Genomic DNA, 20,378 nt, shown 5'->3' with positions numbered 1-20,378 from the left:
TTAAGAATACTGCGTAGGAACTTACGTCTTTATTGCATTATTGATTTTATTATTTTCGGTGCAAGGAATATCTTTTTTATTTATTTATTTACCTTCGTACTATCAATAAAAACATGTTTTTTTGTAATTATTTTAAGTGGCAGCCTTTGTATGGAAGTAGCCTACTTACGCCGTATTCTGAAGTATAGCTAATTGATTGCAATAAAACACTATTTTCGAACCCGTAATAATTTACATCACTACTCTGAATCTTGATCTTACTTTTGTGCATGAAGTAATATTGAAAAAATACGCGTTACGTATAACGAAAGCAATGAGCAAACACAATATCACTCTAAAATCTCCCGCCTCCACTCTGCGTTGCCAAACCTACCCATGCCCCGGCTTGTAACTAAAGAAGGCTCTGGTAGTGCCGAGTAAAGCCTAGTTCAGACGGTGCTAGTTTCTGTAATGGATTCCAAGGTGGGTGCGCTGATGGCTGTCCTGCGTGCTCACTTGCTGGCTCCCGGGTTGGCTACGGTGATGGTAGTTGTTCACATGGAGTTGGCTCTTTTCACAGTTCATTTTGGAAAATAATCTGCTGTTTCATCTGTTGCCAACACTCATAGTCAAAAAGAAACTAAACTGTGAGTTGAAAACAACTAAAGTTATACATTAACAGTAGTAAATGTCGTAATAAATTAATTAAGCCATTAAGTGCAAAACAGCTAAAGTCCGATATTTAATTGTTATTTCTTAGAAACTAAAGAATATAGAAAAAAACATGTTTAGTTGGAAAACAATTAAAATGGCGACATGGTTTCAGTGGTGATATTATATGATCACCTTTGGTTCCAGCCTGCAAACTATCACGAAAAATAGCAAGGAACCTACCCTCGAAATCCAGCAACCTAGCCATCCACGGAGCCAACAGAGCTCATTACTTCCGGCAAGTGAGCACGCAGGCTACCCATCAGCGCAGCCACCTTGGAATCCATCACAGAAACACGCACAGTCTGAACCGGGATTAAGTATGATTCGTTCGTGTGCTGCTTTTATTTGCAGCAATACATACGGATGTCAAAATAAAAAACGAAGGGATGTTACATTCTTTTGTATATTCTTTTGTTTAGTTCAACTATTTGTTACGTATTATCCTAGATCATACACCCCGATTGCTCGGCGTTATAGGTTTTGACGGTAACAACTTCTGTCAGGTTACTATGCTGCCATCTAGTTGTTACATAAGGAGTTACGTCATAACTCTCATTTGAATTGCATTAGCGACTGTATTGCCATCTCGTGTTCATTTACGGCGGACGGGTGGCGATACTGGCTGTTGTTCTCTTCAAAGTGAAACCGATTTTAACAAAGGAATGAGCAATTTATATGTGATCTGGGGTATTATATATTCTTGTAGGACCATCAGCATAGCTAACTTGGTGGACTTGCTTGCCTGTTATTCCGGATCTGCGATTGGGCTTCAGTTGGATTTCCGCTTGGGCTGATTATCTCGGTTTTTCCCGAGGTTGCCCCTTACCCTAGGCAAATGACAAGGAATCTATGGCGAATTTTCGGTCTCACTTTATCTCGCCAAAACTGTATAATACTTGGCTTCTGTCACGTCTCAAAGCATCAATGGTAATTTAAGTTCTATGGAAAACAATAAATAAAATTAAATTGAAAATACAGATACTTCAACTCCGCAGACCTATAGCACAGTCTACAGTCGCGCAACTTCAACACTTTTTTTGCCAACATTCGCGACACTAGCGCCCAAGCGGCAGGCAAGGCACTGGTAATAGTCTCGTTCAGCCAGCACGTGCTTTAAAGGGATGAGAGATGTTATAATCAAAGACGTTATAATAGTTATAACGTTTTAATCATGCAATGGAACAAAGGCAATGTGTGCAATGACGAAAATTGCAGTAACAACAAGTTTAAATCTCCGAATTTGTCGTTCTTCAGATTCCCTGAAGACCAAGAGTCATTCATGGCTTTTAAGGAACCCGAAGGTTCATTGCCGCCCTCACATAAGCCCGCTAGCGGTCCATATCCTGTGCAAGATTAATCCAGTCTCTATCATCATACCCCACCTCCCTCAAATCCATTTTAATATTATGACTGCATTCAAGTAGGGGTCATGGTGTTAATTTTTCAAGAATTCATGGAGTATTGTAATCCTTTTGCGAAATATTCACTTCTTGAATAAATCCGGACTGTGTCGATACAATTTCTGATGTGTTGGTGTAGATTCATGTGGCAGACGTATTAAGTTCTCAAGAAATAAAAGAGCCTTTTTAAATTTAATATAAAAAGCAATCTTTTCTGTAATAATTTGCATGACTGTTAACTGTTATTGGTGTTGATTTTACATTCCCAGTGATTATTTGAGCCGTTCAGAGCAGAAGTGGTGTAAGTCGAAATTAGGTAATGAGGGTTAAAGTAAAAATTCTGTAAAATACAGCGCAAAATAGCAATTAATATATCCTTCGTGCTATTCACTGACTACTAATAGTTTAAATAAATTCAATATTAACTGCTACTTTTCGCTGTATTTTACAGAATGTTTACTTTAACCCTCATTACCCATTTTTGACTTACACCACTTCTGCTCTGAAAATAAAATTAGGCCTACATTTTCGGAGTTAATATTGAAGTTACAATTTTTTCAACAAAATTGTGTGTTCATTTATTTGTTCTCACCTACGTCATATTAACAGTAAGGGCATGTAAATTACGTAGGCTATTATATATGTAGGATAAGTTAAAATTAAGCTTATGTGTGAAAACTGGAAATGTAATGTAAAATGCGGTAAACTTGCCATAAAAATTTACACCATAATATCAGCACTATTTGTGACTCAAAATAATAAAGGAAATACCGGTTCTTAAGAAATGGAAAAATAATGAACTTCATAAATCAATGTCATATTAAGGTTTAAATCCTCCCCTTTTTTATTTTCAAGTATACCTCAGCGGCCGAGTTTACCCCAATTTGTGGTATGGAAAATAGTTAATTTCTCAGGAAATAGGGAGAGGAGTTCACCACGCGACGTACCCTACGAGGTATGGCCTACAATTTTGAAGCTACTAATTTTGACTCTTCTCACAGTAAATATAGAGTTCCAATGATTCATAAATATATTTAGGAATGAATTGAATTAACCGTCCACGTATGAACAATTATATTATTTCAAAACATGATACATGATCAGGGCCATGATTCAGTTGTAAGGAGCAGAAAGAATTACGTTTATTCCCAGCTTCTGAAACTTGTAGATTAACTGCGTGTGAAATTCTTCTAGGATTCTAAAGTAAAATTAATAAGAACATATACTCTTACCGTATAGCATAAAAATACAAGATGAATTACGCAAAACCCGTTTTCTGATGTGTTATCATATGTCGTGTGCACACTGTTAACTTAACTGCCGCTAAAGGGCTACTGTCGCGCCAGCTGTCAACTGTTGGCATATTTTATACGTATATGAGTTGCGTGACTGTAAGTATTAGACTGTGCCTATAGGCTACGTTGTAGTTGTCTTTTATTCACTCCACATCCTCCATTTGCTTCATACAGCTGTTGTTTCAGTGCATACAGGAATAATTATTATTCACTGAATTAGAAAGTACAGAATCTGTATGAATTATGAAAAGTTACCAGTATTTTATTAAAAACAATTTAAAGTATAATATTTGTGTGCGATTAGTGGTATGATTGCTTTTTAAATTAGGTGTCCAGTTACTGTTTTAATATGACTAATTGAAAGTAACTCTAGAATTATAGTCTTAGTTACTGAACAATGAAACACTAAGGTAATTCTTGTCTTAATTATGGAAAAATGAAACACTTTCTACTACTACTACTACTACTACTACTACTACTACTACTACTACTACTACTACTACTACTGCCACTTCCAGTATATTAATGATGATTTTTTGGTTTCATATAGCAGTTTAACCTACAGATTAAAGTAAAAAGTTGAAATATTAATTTATTAGCCGTGTTTATAGGTATTCACATTCAGAGCTTCTTTGAAATTACTTTGCAATGTGAAGAAAAGGACAAACTATTTTAAAATTTTCATGGTGTTTCTTTCAAATGAGGCAGGAACATTGCAATGACAACAGTTCATTTCCTTTCTTCGAACAAGCCAAATATTCCTTCTGTATTAGTGCGGAGCTTCTCCAGATATTCATTCGAATCTGTTATCCGAACAAGATTGTGAAGGACAGAATCTCCACTACTTCTTCGAAGAGAAAATTTGATGGTGATTCAGGAAGAAAAATAAATAAGGAAATTATTGGATACAATTCTTGTTGTAGTACAAAATGATATACTTGTATTGTTGTATCCTTTCTATATTCTATATAATATTTTAAAAGGACTGTTTATTATGATAACACTGAACACTTTTTTTTATGTTTAATATTGGTCGACCAGCAAACTTGCTATACAGACTACTGTTAAATTATGGAATATCACATGCAGAATATCATGCTGAGGTTGGCTCTAAAGGCTCCTCTAATTAATTTAAATTAATTAATTAAACATTTTTGTGAATTATGTGAACAAAAATATGATGATTTTCTGTGTTAAATTATGAAGAGTCATCAGTATCATTAAGAAGGATGTCTTGAGGGAGTTTCCTTTTAAGTCGAGATGGCTGACAAGATCTTGCTCCAATGTTATATGTCACAGCTCCAGGAACACCAGGAAGTTTGTTGAAGAAAGATTTTGACAGTGAATGGATGTACTGTTCTAGTGGAAGAATTCCCAATTCTTGATACAGTTGTTGATTTCTTACAAACCAGGGGGCATTTGTTGCAGTACGCAGGAACTTGCTCTGGAGAACTTGTAGGCGATGCATATGTGTCTTACTTGCAGTCCCCCACACTGGCGCTGCATAAGTTAAAAGAGGTCGTACAAGCGAGGTGTAGAGTAGTATTGAACAGTCCAATCCAATTTGTGAACGTCTATTAGCCAAAGGGTATAATTTTCGAATTGTAGAAGAGGTTAGTGTAACAATGCGAGTTATATGGGCATTCCATGTGAGTTTCGTGTCTAATAATATTCCCAAATATTTGACAGCTTCTTGACTAGAGAGCCATGTAACTTGTTCATTTAGAAGAACCAAAGGAGGTGGATTATGAATAGGCCTTAAAGAGAAGATTTTAGCTTCTGTCTTGGTAATGTTGAGTAGTAATCTCCAGTCAGAGAACCATTTAGACAGCTCCTGTAAGGATGTCTGAAGAGTGCTGATTGCAGTATTTAGGTTACTATGAGAATAAAAGAGAACTGTATCGTCAGCATACACAGCTATGTGTGACGGTTGTAAACATGGAATGTCATATGTGAAGATATTGAAGAGAAGTGGTGACAGTATAGATCCTTGTGGTACTCCGGCTGAAACTGGACGAAGCGTTGATTTAATCCCATCTATACGTACTGAGAACTGACGCTCGGATAAAAAAAAACTTTTCACGATGCGTGTGAGATAGTCAGGAAAACCAATTCTATATAATTTTAGCATTAAACCATCATGCCAAACAGTATCAAATACTTGGGTAATATCCAGAAACGCAGTGGCAGTATACTGTTTTTCTTCAAAGCCTTTTATAATGGATTCAGTGACTCTTTGCAGTTGGTGTGTTGTAGAATGTTTTGGACGAAAGCCAAACTGAAAATCTGGTATTATCTTGTATTGAACACTTAAAAGCATTATATCGGTACTACAGTATTTCACTCACAGAACTAAGAATTGTAGAAAAACAAAACTCGGTGAAAATTTGTATTTAAAGTGCCTCGTCTGACTTCAGTGAAAAATATCAACAGAAGGAATTAGTTGGTAAGTAATTTGAACGTACAAAGTATGTTTAGTTGCATGTTAATTGTTATTACCGTCATGCGAATTGAAGTTCCATACACTTCAGCTGAGAAAATTCAAACGTAGCATACTAGGTGACGTTTTCTCGCCAACGCTCTCATTGGTCGAAAGTTATGAGGCAACCTGTTTACGTATATATAACCTTAGGTAATTGTAGCAGCCGACGATAGTAAGTGTATGGCTGGCGGTGCAAATGGCAATAGCTAATAAGAAATGATTAGCGGTAGGAATTGAGTTGTGAATTGGAAAGTGATAGATAAAAAGTGGAATTTGGAAAGTATTGATGAGAATGATTTCGCAAGGTACAGTTAAATATTGTGTTAGTTTTATTCATTTTGATTTAATAAATCTCAGTAAGTTCGATTTGGTGTATAGGCTAATCAGGTTAGGTCTAATTTCTGTTGTAAAATGTTTATGAAAAATTTCTGACATTCAGTCATGGTAAGATATTTGAAGATTATCACTTCTGGCACATTTTGCTGGATTGTCATCTATTTAATATTAATTTATTCCTAGCCGAACTAAGACCAGATGTGAAGTAAAACTTGTAGAGAAAGTCTTTATCACCTGTGCAGTTTAACCACAAACAATACTTACTATATTCTAAGCATTTTTGGTTACCTTACATCTGTGTTAAAAGTGCAAGTAGACTCTAATGAAGTAATCGTTTCTATCTTTTCCTCATTTTAATGACGAAGGCATGTCCGTCCTTTATTTTAAACGGATACATGAACTAGTCATTCAGGCACTGTATGTACTAAGTTATAGACATTAACAGAACTACCTCAGCGCTAGTTTCATCGGTTTTTTTTTTTTGTGGAGATTCTGTTGATCGTATATGCAAGGTGTAACAAAAGCCTAAACTAACGAAACCTAACCTGCCGCAGATTCGTATATGCAAGGTGTATAAGAGGAGTACGAAGGGAACTACTTCAGTGCTAGTTAGGCTGCATTTCTTATACAGATCATAAGGGATAAGAGATATGTCAATACATATAACTAGGCCCTATAATTCATGTATTTTTCGACACGTGTCTGTGTAGAGACTGGAATTGAAATGCAATAAATCAAACGTAACTTCATAGAAAACGTGCTCGTCTCCCCATCCCCAAACAAATTCCTATAGGTTAATAGTAATAGTGTTTTATTACTTCAAAACATCACGTTGACAATTCAAAAGTACGAATGAAGACGCGAATTGGATATAGGCCTAAGGACATAAATATATATTTGTGTGTCAATGCTTTCTCTACCTGCAAAGATGATACTGCATTTACGATACAGCCAGGAGCTTATAGTTCTGCCCCTCAAACAGCGTATTCCGAATCTCACTGGACCGGTGGACAACAATGACGTCACGCTGCAGCGGAATAGGAACAAAACTGCTGGAAGGATCGATGGCTGTCATGGCGACTGTATAAGTTGTTATCTGTGCTACGCTAGCAAAATTTTTCGAAATTTCCGTACTGCCATCTCGTTCAAAGAAAAGAGATCATAAACAACTTATTTCTTGAACCGGTAGTAATAACTGGTCCGTTGACATGTTCGATCATAAGCCATTAACATATTGTTTTTATGTTGTGCTCATTACAAACAATACAGCAGAACTAAAGCAGAACACACCGCCATGACACAACAGTGCACGATGGCATTCGTCTGCTAACTCCCGCCCTATACAAGAGCCAATCAGATTCACTGATGGCGGCTGATGGAGACTGCCACCACCTCTGCAAGCTGATGGCACCGGTGGAGTATCAATGACGTCATCGGTGGAATTCGGAACACCGTGATGCCATCGGATTGCTCAGCGCTGAGATTCGGAATATGCTCAAAGATACCTTCGGCATAACCCTTCTGTATTGTTCCTGAACCGTAAAAAACCAACATAATGCATAACAAACATAGATAAAAGTATCAGAGTTAACAGTAATGCCTACGAGATGTAAGATTAGTTCGAAAGTGGCATATGTGAACAGCTGACCTCTTTTACACAATTACCATTTGCCCGCTCCAGTATATTATATAGGCTAGAGGGATGTATTGGAACATTTTCATTTTCTTGTATGTAAAATTGTTAACCATACGTAAGCTAGGTGGTTGAAGTAAAAACCATTTGGATATTACATTGAGACTTTAGTATATAGAGACAACTTCTAATTTTCATACTTGAAGCTTCAAATACAGTAATTTCATGTAGGAAAAGATGTCCATTTGTATTCAGTCAACGAAAGTTTGAATTTCAGCAGCATTGTCAATTCCTGTTTTGTAGAAATGGATTCCATTGGAATCAAGATTCTTTGACTGTGACATGCCATCAGCACACGCGATATTTAACAGAATGGAATGACTGTAATAATATTTGTTTGTGATATAGATACATTAGTCATATAAACTGATACAATTAAAGCTTTTCTTGCTATAAATATGCTCATGGAAAGTTGCTGGGTCAGGTTAGATCTGTTTCTGTTTCTATCAGAACTCTGTATAGTGTTGTAAAAGGTAAAGGTAAAGGTATCCCCGTCACATACCATGAAGGCACTTGGGGGGGGGGGGGGCATGGAGGTAGACTCAAAATCCTGCTTGCGAGACCTACTTATAGCTAAGTATTTAGGCCAGGAAATAACCTAACTTAGAAAAGTAGTTTACAGGTGGGAAATACCATGATTTAAATATTAATTTATATTTAAATAATTTCAAGGGAAAAATTGTTCCGCAGCCGGGTATCGAACTTGGGACCTTTGGCTGAGTGTGTTAATACCCAATCGACTGAGCTACCCAGGAACTCTACCAGACATCGACTCAATTTTTTCCTTTATATCCACATACCTCAAAGTGGGCTGACAAACCTTCAAAGATCCAACATTGAGTGCACACAAACTTTGTGTGACTTGAATTGTGGTTTTCTGTTAATGAACATTGACGTGTATTATGCATTTCTGGCCCACTTTGAGGTATGTGGATATAAAGGAAAAAATTGAGTCAGTGTTTGGTAGAGTTTCTTGGTAGCTCAGTCAGTAGAGTGTTCATGCTCTCAGCCAAAGGTCCCGGATTCGATACCGGGCCCCAGAACAATTTTTTCCTTGAAATTATTCAAATCAACTTCACAGGGAGCTATCCTTGAAAGTGAGATTTGCATTAATTTACAATTGTATTTAAAAATTCTCATATTGTTTGATTTTGTGATAAATATTTTATGGTGAAATGGAAGTGGAAGCAGCAATGGAAGGGCTGTCTTATTAAAAATAATATATTTTTTATTTACTCATTGTGCCTGGCTGCCTGAGTCTGTGGACAGGTCCGTTTTATAGATAACTAGTGGCTTGTGCAGCAAATACTGCTGCAAACTAAGTTCGTTAGACGTTCAAATAAAAATTTTTCAGATTTATTTTCAATGAAGAATACTTGTCTTTTTTATAGTTATTTGCTTCCATAATAATGAAACATATTCCCTCTGAATGGATTTTTTAGGGCAAATACTTTTTCTTGAACCTATCCAACTTCAGTTTTTGAGTTTCAACGCGAAAACGCAAGTATCAATGTCAGGACGATAGCAGTAGCTATTTCAGGTAATTGTGGATTGTAGGCAAAAGTTAAAAAAAAAAATGTCAGGTTTGCTAAGCTTTCGAACAATAGCATTTTCGTATAGCTGCTGCATGTAGAACTTGAAATGTAGAGCGTAAAATCATTTTATCCTACTAAGAGATCCTGCTGAAATTATCTGGAGACTACGAAATTTTCTAGGCCTCTTATTTTATCACGAAGTAATACCTTTTGATCTTTCCTTAGGAACTGTAACTTTTGTGCTCTCTCGAGCCAGTACTGAAGACAATGATACATATCAATATCTATACTACACCGCCATTAAGTATATGAAAATGACCCAACCCCACTGGGTTAATAAGTATAAACATATTTGATTTTTAATAACAATATTATTATCTTACTTAAGTTTTGTAGTTATATATAGCAGCCACTCAGTAATAGAAATGAAGATCTAAATTAAGATATTCTCTACATTTACTTACATAACCACAAAACGTTTCACTTTCATGTCATCAATATAGCATCAATATTATGTACAATTAATGAAAAAATAGATGCATCATGATATTAACTATAATAATATTTAATTTCTAATGATAATAATGTCATCAAACCACCTCAAGTTTCGTAGATTTGAATATCCAATACACAGCTGTATTCAGAAAATTATACACTGCAGAATCAATTTTTAATAGCAAATTGAATTGAACTCTAAATATGTCGGCAATCCTGCAGGTCATGGCTTCGTGTAATAGCCTATTGTTTATTGTAGTGTGTGTTTTGTTCTGAAATTCAATCAAGTCGGTCGTGATTGAATAAAATAATTCTCAAAACTGACTACAGATGGATTTTGGAAAATAGGAAAATTGACATTTCACTGAAAACTACTACTTTTCCGAAAAACTTTGGATGCCAGGCATGAAAATGAGGGGTCACTCATTAAAATCCGTTCAGCCGTTTTCCCGTAATTTCCATTACCAGTTCAAATTATATATATATATATATATTATTTTTTATACATCAGTTTAATATAGTATCTTGAATTTTAAACTGATTTATGTTAAAATTCTACTTCAGAATTATAGAAGTTATGTTCATGGTTGGAGAGAAGCTTTTGTTTCTATGAATATTGCTTTGACTGTGGTGAAATTGCATTGCAGAAATGTGCTGCTAAGCATGGAGAGTAATGAGGAAAAGAGCAGTGTCGAGCGGAGATTGTGTGGCTATATGGTCGTTGGCTGGGACAAAGTTGCCAGCAAGTCCCGCTGGTTGGTGCTCTCTCCAGACAACTGCAAGCTTTATGTGTACAAGACGGAGCATGATCCATTACCCGTTAAAGATGTAGATATTTCACGCGCAATTTTTATGTACGACCCAGAGAAAAGTGAAAATGGTCAGTTTTGTATAAGGTGAGAATTCAGTGATTGGTATAAAATGTTGAAGGTGAGGCTATTGTATCTTATGAAGAGTGCTTTCAACACAAAAGTACTTTCACTTCATCATACAGAGCACTCACTCTCTCAAAGAGTAATGGACATTAAGATATTGGTTTTTCTTGGATGCAAGACTATGCAGGTTAGAATTTGTAAATGCCTTAACATATTTTCATGAAGCATAATATTGAATTTTCTGGTTGTGAATGGCAGATTTATTAATTATTAAGATAAAGAAACGTTCATTGAAAACATTATCAACAGTAATCTCACAAGAGGTTTTGATTTATCTAGAGAAAATCAAAACTCGAGTGGGATTTAATTGACTATTACATGATTAGAAGAAAGTGTATAAAGATTAGAAGTAACAAAGTACTCCAATACAATAAAATATTAATTGGCTTACGAAAATACAACTGTCTTCAAATGTATTATTGTACCATCTCAACATTACGCTAGATGTCAGTAGTGTTTTATGATTATGTTTTCTTGTTATCAGTTGTGCCAACTATGGAATCTTCATTGAACTCTGTGGACGGTTACTAGTCAAGAAGGCTTTGTTGATTCAGTTTCATTTTTATTAAAACATTTGCATTACACTTCAATCATCTGGATCCCAGTAATCACCGTCACTTGACAGATGATTTTAAATAAATCTTAGTATTAATCTTTGATACGTGACTCTCCATAATATCATGTAGCAGAAGCTATAACAAACATAACCTAAATAATATAAACAAGTGTTAGAAAAGTTTTAATTAGGGATGATGAAATAAACAAGAAACGTTTTAATTAACGATGATGAAATAAAAAATAAACATGAATAATCTTAAAAGAAACAATTATTGAAAGTACAATTTTCAAATTTGAATGTTTTAGTGGTTGGTGGTTCAGTTGATGTTATATTGGACATGTGTGTAAAAGAAGTGAACTCGTTGATGTACATGGTGTATCCTTCAACTTATTCAGGATTTCCGAATGGTGCTCTTCATATATGACCAGTGATCTTTATTAATTCTTGTTCTTGAATGCCAATGCGAGTCATATTTGAAAGTGCTGTGCATCGATTGGAGTGGTTTGTAATTTTCTGTTTTTTGACGTCCAGACCAGTTCAGTTTGAAATGTTGGCAAACAAAGAAACAGTGATAAAATTAAACAAATGCTAGGGACGCGATAAAATTGTGCAATAAGCAGCCATGATTGGTTTTATTGGTCAAAAGTAGTGTGATGTAGTAAAAGTGTAATAGTCATAATAATTTATAAATAAGGACACTATAAAATGATGAATAGAAAAAATCAAAGTCGATAAATAAATCTACTGTAATTCGTGAAAAAAGTCGTTATTTAAATGTTTAAATCGTGAGAAAGTCGGTATCTAAACATGTAAATCATGAAGAAAAGGTTTGAATTCAAACATGGAAACCACTTTATTGATCATCACGTTCAGTAGAATTTCAGTAATTTGGTTTTGTCATTAGTAGGGAACGGACTTTTATGTAAATAAATATATTTTTTTGCTTATAGATAAAAGACTGTAACTAAGACAAAAATTCCGAATCAGAATATTGTAATTTGTATATGAAATTTTATTTCATATAAAAATACTTATTTTTGTAATATTTTAATGTAAATACATATTTTAAATAATTTAGCTATAAATATATACATTGTTACTTTATTCATTTTTCTAATTTTTAAATTCAGTCCAAAAGCTCGTACATACTGCTTATCAATGAAAACATGTGACATTCTCATCTCACAATGTTACTTATATTTAAAAAAATGTTCAATCTAGATTTCAGCAGAATTACCGTCCTAACAAATTTAAATAAGTTTAAGTTTCAGTGGAGATTTTGTATTGTAATGCATTAATTTAATACAATTATATAAAGTAAAAATGTGTACATAATGCGTATTTTATTTTGCTGTCTCTTGCATTAAGGATGAGCAGTGCTAATGCAGTTCTTAAATTAAATCTAGCACTCCACAAGAAGAAACACACACTTTAGTGCTATGATTTGTTCTTAGTATAATCACAGTCTATTATATACAGTCGCGAAGCTTGAGGTGTTTTTTTGCAAATCTCGTGATAAAGGGCTCCAAGCGGTTAGCAACTAGAAACAATAGACTGTCCATGGTCGACTTTGGACTGTGTCGTATTTCTATCGAGTGCTAGCTCGTTGCGTATTTCACATTGATGCTTGTGAAATGTTCGTTATTGGTTATAATGAAAATGTTAATGACTAAAATACAATAATTAGAATAATAATATGGGACAAGGAGGAGACTTTGTAGTGCTACAAACTGTAGCAACAGTAAGAGAAAGAGGCCAGAGTTATCCTTTTTCTGATTTCCGAAAGATTCAGAAAGGTTCCTGGGTTTCCACAAGAATGCTGTGCAGAAACAAAACTGTTAATTTGAAGTTCTTTGTGACTGTTAGAATACATTATATCCTTAAATTTCACAATGAAATGTTTCAGTCTAACCGAAAGGACATTAGATACCGGTTAAAATTCTGTCACTTAGGCTGCTAAATTTCCAGAGAAATAAAGGTTAGGTCTACTTTTTTTTTTTCAGAGGATATATTTTTAATTGTAGCTATTAATTTTGTTATTATTTTTATGTGTTATTTTACTAAAGCCGTAGAAAAATTAAGTTAGTCTTAATGAAATTTATTGATCACGTTTTATTTTCAATTCTGGTGGGATTATTATTGCTTAGGCCTACTTTTTTCTTCAAAGGATATGTTTTTAATTATAGCTGTTAATTTTGTTGTTATTTTTATTTGTTGCTTTACTAGAGACGTAGAAAAAGTCTGTTACAATAAAATTTATTGATCACGTTTTATTTCCAATTCTGGTGTGATTATTATTGCTTAACCTCATCCCACTTTAACTACGTAAGCCTACACTACAAGTACCGGTACACGTAAGTTACTCCATTAATTCGTATTTCCATTATTATTGTTGTAAAGAGAAACGCAAATTAATATTTATTGGTTTCATAGTTAATTATCGCTATAATCTTGAATGAGTGAAGCTATTATAGCAAATTTCAGTTCGTTTTGCACAAACAAAAATTATATTAACTTATTTCTTGCAGTTATCTTCGAGTTTATGGTGGAATTTAATATACTTCATTAAAATAATAAATTAACTTTATGCATTTAATATTTCAATAATGGAAGGAAGGTGTTAATTTTTCCAAAAGAACACGACAACGAAAGTGTAACATATTTTGTCAGCTGCTAGGAGAGAGATCTGCGATGATGAGGCGATAGTAGCGATCCTAGTGGTGGGCAACTACCCATGTTTGCATTTTTACTACATATTGAGCTTCGCGACTGTGTATAGTAGACTGTGGTATAATATTATTTGATGCCTGAATTTGCTGTTCTCTGATACAGCTAATTCACGTCTGAATTGCTTTTCTGAGTGCAGTGCGAGTCTATCTAAGGTGCTTGCTTGTCTTCAATATGCTGTTTCTTCCAGGAGTGGTGATGAGTGCCTGCAGCTGGAGGCAGGGAATGCTAAGAGACGCAATTATTGGTTGTCATATTTACGACAAGAAAGACGTAGTTTCGGAGGAAGACGCTTGTATCTTGTCCAGCATCCAGAATTGCGAGCTCGCTTCAGTCATGGAGGAAATTTTGTAAGTTCTGTTCTATGGGAAATTTACGAATTTTCACTTTATTCCTGAAGACATGACTTTCTTTTCTTTAAAATATTGAAGAAATACTATAAATATGAATGATTTTCTACAAATTCTAGTAAAAAATAACACTAGGGAATCCAACTACAAATTAGATAATCCATGTTAAATCTTTCGTACACTACTTTTAACACTTGAATATAACACATCTAATCACTCCACACAACACAAACATGCTGCATTCAGGACAATGGTACACAGATTACATACCCATGAACCAACAACACTACAATGAAGAAGTGAACACAATCAAATACATAGCACAAGAAAATGGTTACAACTGAAACATAATAGACAACATCATAAGGAAGACAAAACAAAAACTTAACAAACACAAAAACACACAAAACACAACACAAACACAAGAACACAAGAAATATATCACACTAACATACGAAAACAAGAATACACACAAGATCGCATCCTCATTCAGAAAACAGAAATACAACATAGCATACAGAACAGAAAAAACACTACAAAGACATCTCAACAACACAAACAAGCAAACAACCACACAGGCGTATACAAACTCACATGCAATAGTTGCGACAGTTTCTACATGGGACAGACAGGCAGATCATTCCAAACTCGATACAAAGTACACATTAAAGCAATAACCAAAGGACACAATACATATACATATGCTGAACACATAACTAATGCTAACCACACAAACAATAACATAAATACAGACATGGAAATCTTACACATACAACCCAAAAACCAAAAACTCAACACACTAGAACAATATGAAATATACAGACACACTAAAACACACCCTAATTAAATTCTCAACACACAGATCAATTTCAGAACACACACACTATTTAACACAACTCTTCATCACACAAATGCACCCACAAAACAGGCAGCGAAGTTGAGATAGCGCCGAGATCTAGTAGGCTCTGAGGATGGTGTCAAGCAACACCGAAACAGCTGTAAGCCACACATGTTTACATAATTAACACGAGTATGATCGCCATTTAATCAGTTATTTACAAATTAGAGTTCTATATTTCTAGTTTATGAAAAGTATGAAGTAGTCCACCACCATGGAATAATTGTTAGCATGTCTAACTTTGGAATGAGCTGGTCCAGGTTCAAATCAGTGTTGAAACAAGTTACCTGGTTGGGATTTTTTCTGAGGTTCCCCCCTCAACCAATCGAAGCACAATTTCTGGGTAAGTTTCAGCATTGAACCTAGGACCCATTTCACCTTCATTAATTTCAACTTCATCTATCACCTTTGAATAGTTTAAAGTCGGTAAAGGATATAGCAGGATGTAATACCATGATTTGCATACAAATGACATCAATCCATGGAAGCTGCAGAAGTCGCAGGGGGATGGAGGGGACCTTTGATAGCAGACCCCATCAGAACTGGGTGATGTGTAGCTGAATTGATAGATGATAGTGAATCACGATATCTACAGTCCGAACACAGTCTTCTGGTCAATATAGGATGCAGCAGGATGTAGTACTGTGACTTGCTTTCAAACGACAGTGATGTGAGGAAACTGCAGAAGTTCCAGGGGGTTGGATGAGCTTTTGTAGGGGACTCTGTCGGAACTGGGTGATGTGTAGCTGATTGAGAGATGATACCAAGCAGTGAATCATGATATCTACAGGAACACAGTCTTCAGATCAATATAAGATGCAGGAGGATGTAGTACCGTGACTTGCATGCAGATGGCATCGATCTGAGGTAGATGCAGAAGTTCCAGGGAGACGGAGGGACTTTCGTAGGAGACTGTTGGAACTGGGTGATGTGTAGCTGAATCAATTGATGATACCAAACAGTGAATCACGATACTAATAGGAATGTGGTGGTCTTTGTGGGCTTAAAAAGTCATCCCTATTAAAGGAGGTAAGCACAGTGATCTTCAGGCTGCAGTGCAAGCCTTTGGGCTGTCCTTTGTAATAAAAAGTGTGGGGAAACAAGAAATTATTATGGTATGGAATTTATTGCTGGATAGAGGATGGGACAAGCCAATGCTCAATTAGACCTTAGATATGGGTCCATTTTATTACTTCCAGATTTCAAAGTGGGTGAGAAATGGCAGATAAATTTCGTCTAGAGCCCTTTACATGGATAGAATTCTACTTATTTAGCGTAAATGTACGACACTGACTTCTGAGCTTTACTTCTGTCATAGAGGAGATCATGCTAAGACTTTTGTTGCTCTTCAAAATAAATTACATTCATCTGGGTTTGAACTCGTGAAACTTAGATCCAACAGCTGGCATAAATTTACCAACAAAAACAACAATGAAAGTATTTTATATACAGTTTTATAGATTGAAACGTGTAGTGACCAATAAATTAGCAGCATCATTATCTCCCACTCCGCAACGTGCAAAGATTCACTGAAGTACCAGATGCTTATTTAATTTTACAAGTTTTAAAATTTTACCACACTAAAATATTCAGGTTTCTACCATTACATCTAATGTTCTAGCAAGAATGTCTGCTTTTGAATCTGATAGTATCACAGCTTTCTCAAATTCTTCAATTTGATATGGAAAATTTTTTAAGCTTGAAAGAATAGCTAAAATTTCAACCTAATCTTCTAACTTATTGCACTAGCACCTGTGTTTCAATGATTTGGTAAACAGCATCCATCTGTAAAAATACATAACCATTAACTGACAGTGTAATTTAACATATACATCATGGATAAATATATAATAGGATGCGAAACTGCGGTCAGCACCATCTGGATTTGGGGGTCTGAAATAAGGTGATCAGCGCCCAATGTCGTAGGTGGTGAATATTAGAACTACGTGTTGGGTACATTACCCAGAGTTCTCTATTTATCCGTTCGAGATATTGCCGTACGAGAGAGTCGAAGAGCCGAGATGGCGGACTGAAACTTGCTAATAAGTGGACATAAAGTGATACGTGTGTGTGTATAAGCAGTGTATGTTAAACAGTGATGTTTATGGACATTGTAAAAATAGTGTTGTTGAATGTATTGTAAAGTAATAGTAGGCTAATATAATAAATTGAACTATCTAAGTAGTTCTTGCAGACTTTTCCATTGCGCTGTACAATAAATACCCAAAGAATACAGTCCCAATTATCTAACCTTTTGCTTTATTTTTTGTCTCTGGGTAGTGCAAAACACATCGTCTCTTTTATCTTCCTGTTGGCTCCGGTAAGAATTTTCAGTAGAATATGCAGTGAGGAATAAAACTGTAAATGTTTTATTTTAAATTGGGTTAGTTTTGAATATCGATGAGGGTGGGAGGGAATACTTTCTGCACAGTTTAACATTTTCGTCACCAGGTGCACTGCTAAATGCATGGAGTAATTACTCTTTTCGCTACTTGGTGCGCTGCTAGATGTAATAACGCCCCTCCTAGAAATAGATGGCAGCAAGATCAATTTCTACAACAGCGCCTCTAGTATGTGTTACGGGAAACTCATTAAGTTTCGCATCCTATTATATATTTATCCATGTATACATCTTGATTACACAACTTTTAACACTCTATCACTTATATATATATATATATATATATATATATATATATATAACTTTCACGTGTTAACTTCAAACACTGTATATATACACACACACAAAACCATATCCACAACAAATCCTCAACACACAACTGAATTTCAGAACACATACTACACAACACAAACGCACCTCCACCAGGGGTGAAGACACTGGAAGACGCAAGGACCATGCAGTTCTGAAAGATGGTTCCCAAGCCGAAACTAGTCAACTAAGGTATTTTTAAACTTAGACCAATTTAACATGTGAAAGTTGTATACCGGTATATTTATTTTTATTCCTAACTGAATAACTTAAATTTGCCGTTTCTAATGAAAACAATTTAAAATGTCTGCAGGTGTGTCGGATATCTTGATATCTTATGTTGAAATAAAATAATATTTATTATCGAATAACTCTTAAGGGATTGTATTCTGTTAGTAATGTTTTCTTTAATTGAGGAAATTGTAATTTCTCTTTGATGTCTGTAAACAGAGTTAGAAAGTTCTGTTGTGCTTTTAAGCACACCTCTGATTATTGTCTCTTGTCCCATTTGCTATAGCGTCTTCTTATTAATTTCTCATACTGTTTGATATTTACTTCAATTTAAAAAACTTTTATTTAAATTATTTGATGAAATTTGCATAACAGCTATTGGTGTAGTTTTAACTGCTTCTGTTGGAGTACATGTATTTTGTAATTTATTAAAATTTCCACATTAGTATTTCTTCACAATATTAAAAATTTGAAATACATTTTGTAAAAAAGAAAAAAGTTGATTAAGTTGTGTACAACATCTCCACAAGGGTGCCCACCGATAAATGATTACATTTTTGTTTTTGAAAGCACTAATTACAGTATATAGAAATGAATATTTGTTCTCTTCTGCTGGGCGACCTAAAAGCCTAATTTCGTTCTTTGCGCGCTTTTTCTGTAAGGATTGGATACATAGCCCAAAGATAAGTATAAACTGAGATATCATCTGTCATACCCATGACTTACAGGTGTCTTTCAGGTGATAAATACCAATGAGTGTCCTGTAACTCTATTTATACTTCTTCTGTTTAGTAATATAAGGGATTTATTAAGTTTTACTGTGACTTAGTGAGGAATTCAGTTAGTTTCATAGTTGGTGTTTCACACAAAATCCTCTGAAATTTAAATCTTCCTTCTGCACTCCAGTTTCAGGATATTATATGTGGTTTTGATCCAGTAGAAGCATTTGCAGCATCATTTGGGATCAAGGCATTAGTCCCCATAATGTCCAGAAACTTAAAATTTGTAAAACATTTGCCATGTATAAAAGTAGGCTACCCTATTCTCCAGAGATGAAACTATTAGTATAGACCAGCCATCATCAACTGGCCTGCATACTAGTTCGGAGCGCCGAGACCCTGGCTGAGGAGGTAGTAGTGTGCAGTGTGTCGAGCCAAGCCAACGCATCTCATCACAGAAGCCAACTTTCTGACCATAATTTACAATGTCTTCTTTGATTGTGTTCTACACGAGCATTGACACCTAGCATAAACCACTTAGTGAGGGAAAAATGAATTAAAAAGTCCAGAAAAACCAACGCTAATGATCAGCGAAAATAATTATTATTATTTGTTATTTACTGTACATTGTAATAAAATAATTTAGGCCTACTTCAGTCTTGTAACAGAAACGACAATATGTTTCATATGTTATACAAAATAACAAATAATTGGTTTTGTGATATATAGTGTCAGATAAAAAATGGATAATTAATTTTATTTTATTGACGACACTTAAACAAAGGAATAGGATGACAGGATTTAAATATTAGTAATGGATTCGATTAGTTTAATATTTTGTAACAGTGAAAATGCGTTATAGGTCTGTAAGTTCTCAATTACTTTAATATGGAAATATATATATATATATATATATATATATATATATATATTTGCTTTCAAAACCGCTGCAATACATAACGAAAAAGTACAACTTGCTTGTTGTTTTAAACTAAAAAGTGATTTAAAAATCCAGGAAAACCAATGCTAACGAACAGCGAAAATAAATTTTATAATTTGTTATTTACATCGTAATAAAATAATTTAAGCCTACTTTAGCCTTGTACAGAAACGATAATAGGCCTATGTTTCATATGTTGTACATAATAACAAATAGTTGGTTTTGTGATATATAGTGTCAGATAAAAAATTGGATAATTAATTTTATTTTATTGACGACACTTGAACAAAGGAATAGGATGACATGATTTAAATATTACTAATGGATTCGATTTGTTTAATATTTCGTATAATTTTATTTTATTGACGACACTTGAACAA

The 20,378-nt window shown here is 34.7% G+C and overlaps 1 protein-coding gene across 9 annotated transcripts in view; it reads left to right on the top strand.

Moving 5' to 3' along the window:
- Positions 1 to 6,034: 6,034 nt before the first annotated feature.
- The window catches only part of LOC138708126 (TBC1 domain family member 2B-like), a 90,195-nt gene continuing 75,851 nt past the window's right edge, over positions 6,035 to 20,378 (top strand). For all 9 annotated transcript variants that reach the window (XR_011334588.1, XR_011334589.1, XR_011334590.1 and 6 more), the window contains exons 1-3: positions 6,035 to 6,175; positions 10,577 to 10,825; positions 14,341 to 14,500. Coding sequence is in view for 4 of the 9 variants with exons in the window: in XM_069838342.1 (XP_069694443.1) it covers positions 10,593 to 10,825; positions 14,341 to 14,500 (393 nt within the window). In the remaining 5 variants the exon portion in view is untranslated. The remainder of the gene's footprint in view (positions 6,176 to 10,576; positions 10,826 to 14,340; positions 14,501 to 20,378) is intronic.

This window comes from Periplaneta americana, chromosome 10 (genome assembly GCF_040183065.1).
Source record: "Periplaneta americana isolate PAMFEO1 chromosome 10, P.americana_PAMFEO1_priV1, whole genome shotgun sequence".
Taxonomy (NCBI): domain Eukaryota; kingdom Metazoa; phylum Arthropoda; class Insecta; order Blattodea; family Blattidae; genus Periplaneta; species Periplaneta americana.
The sequence above is the reverse complement of the archived record's forward strand: the minus strand, read 5'-3'. Positions and strand labels throughout refer to the sequence as shown.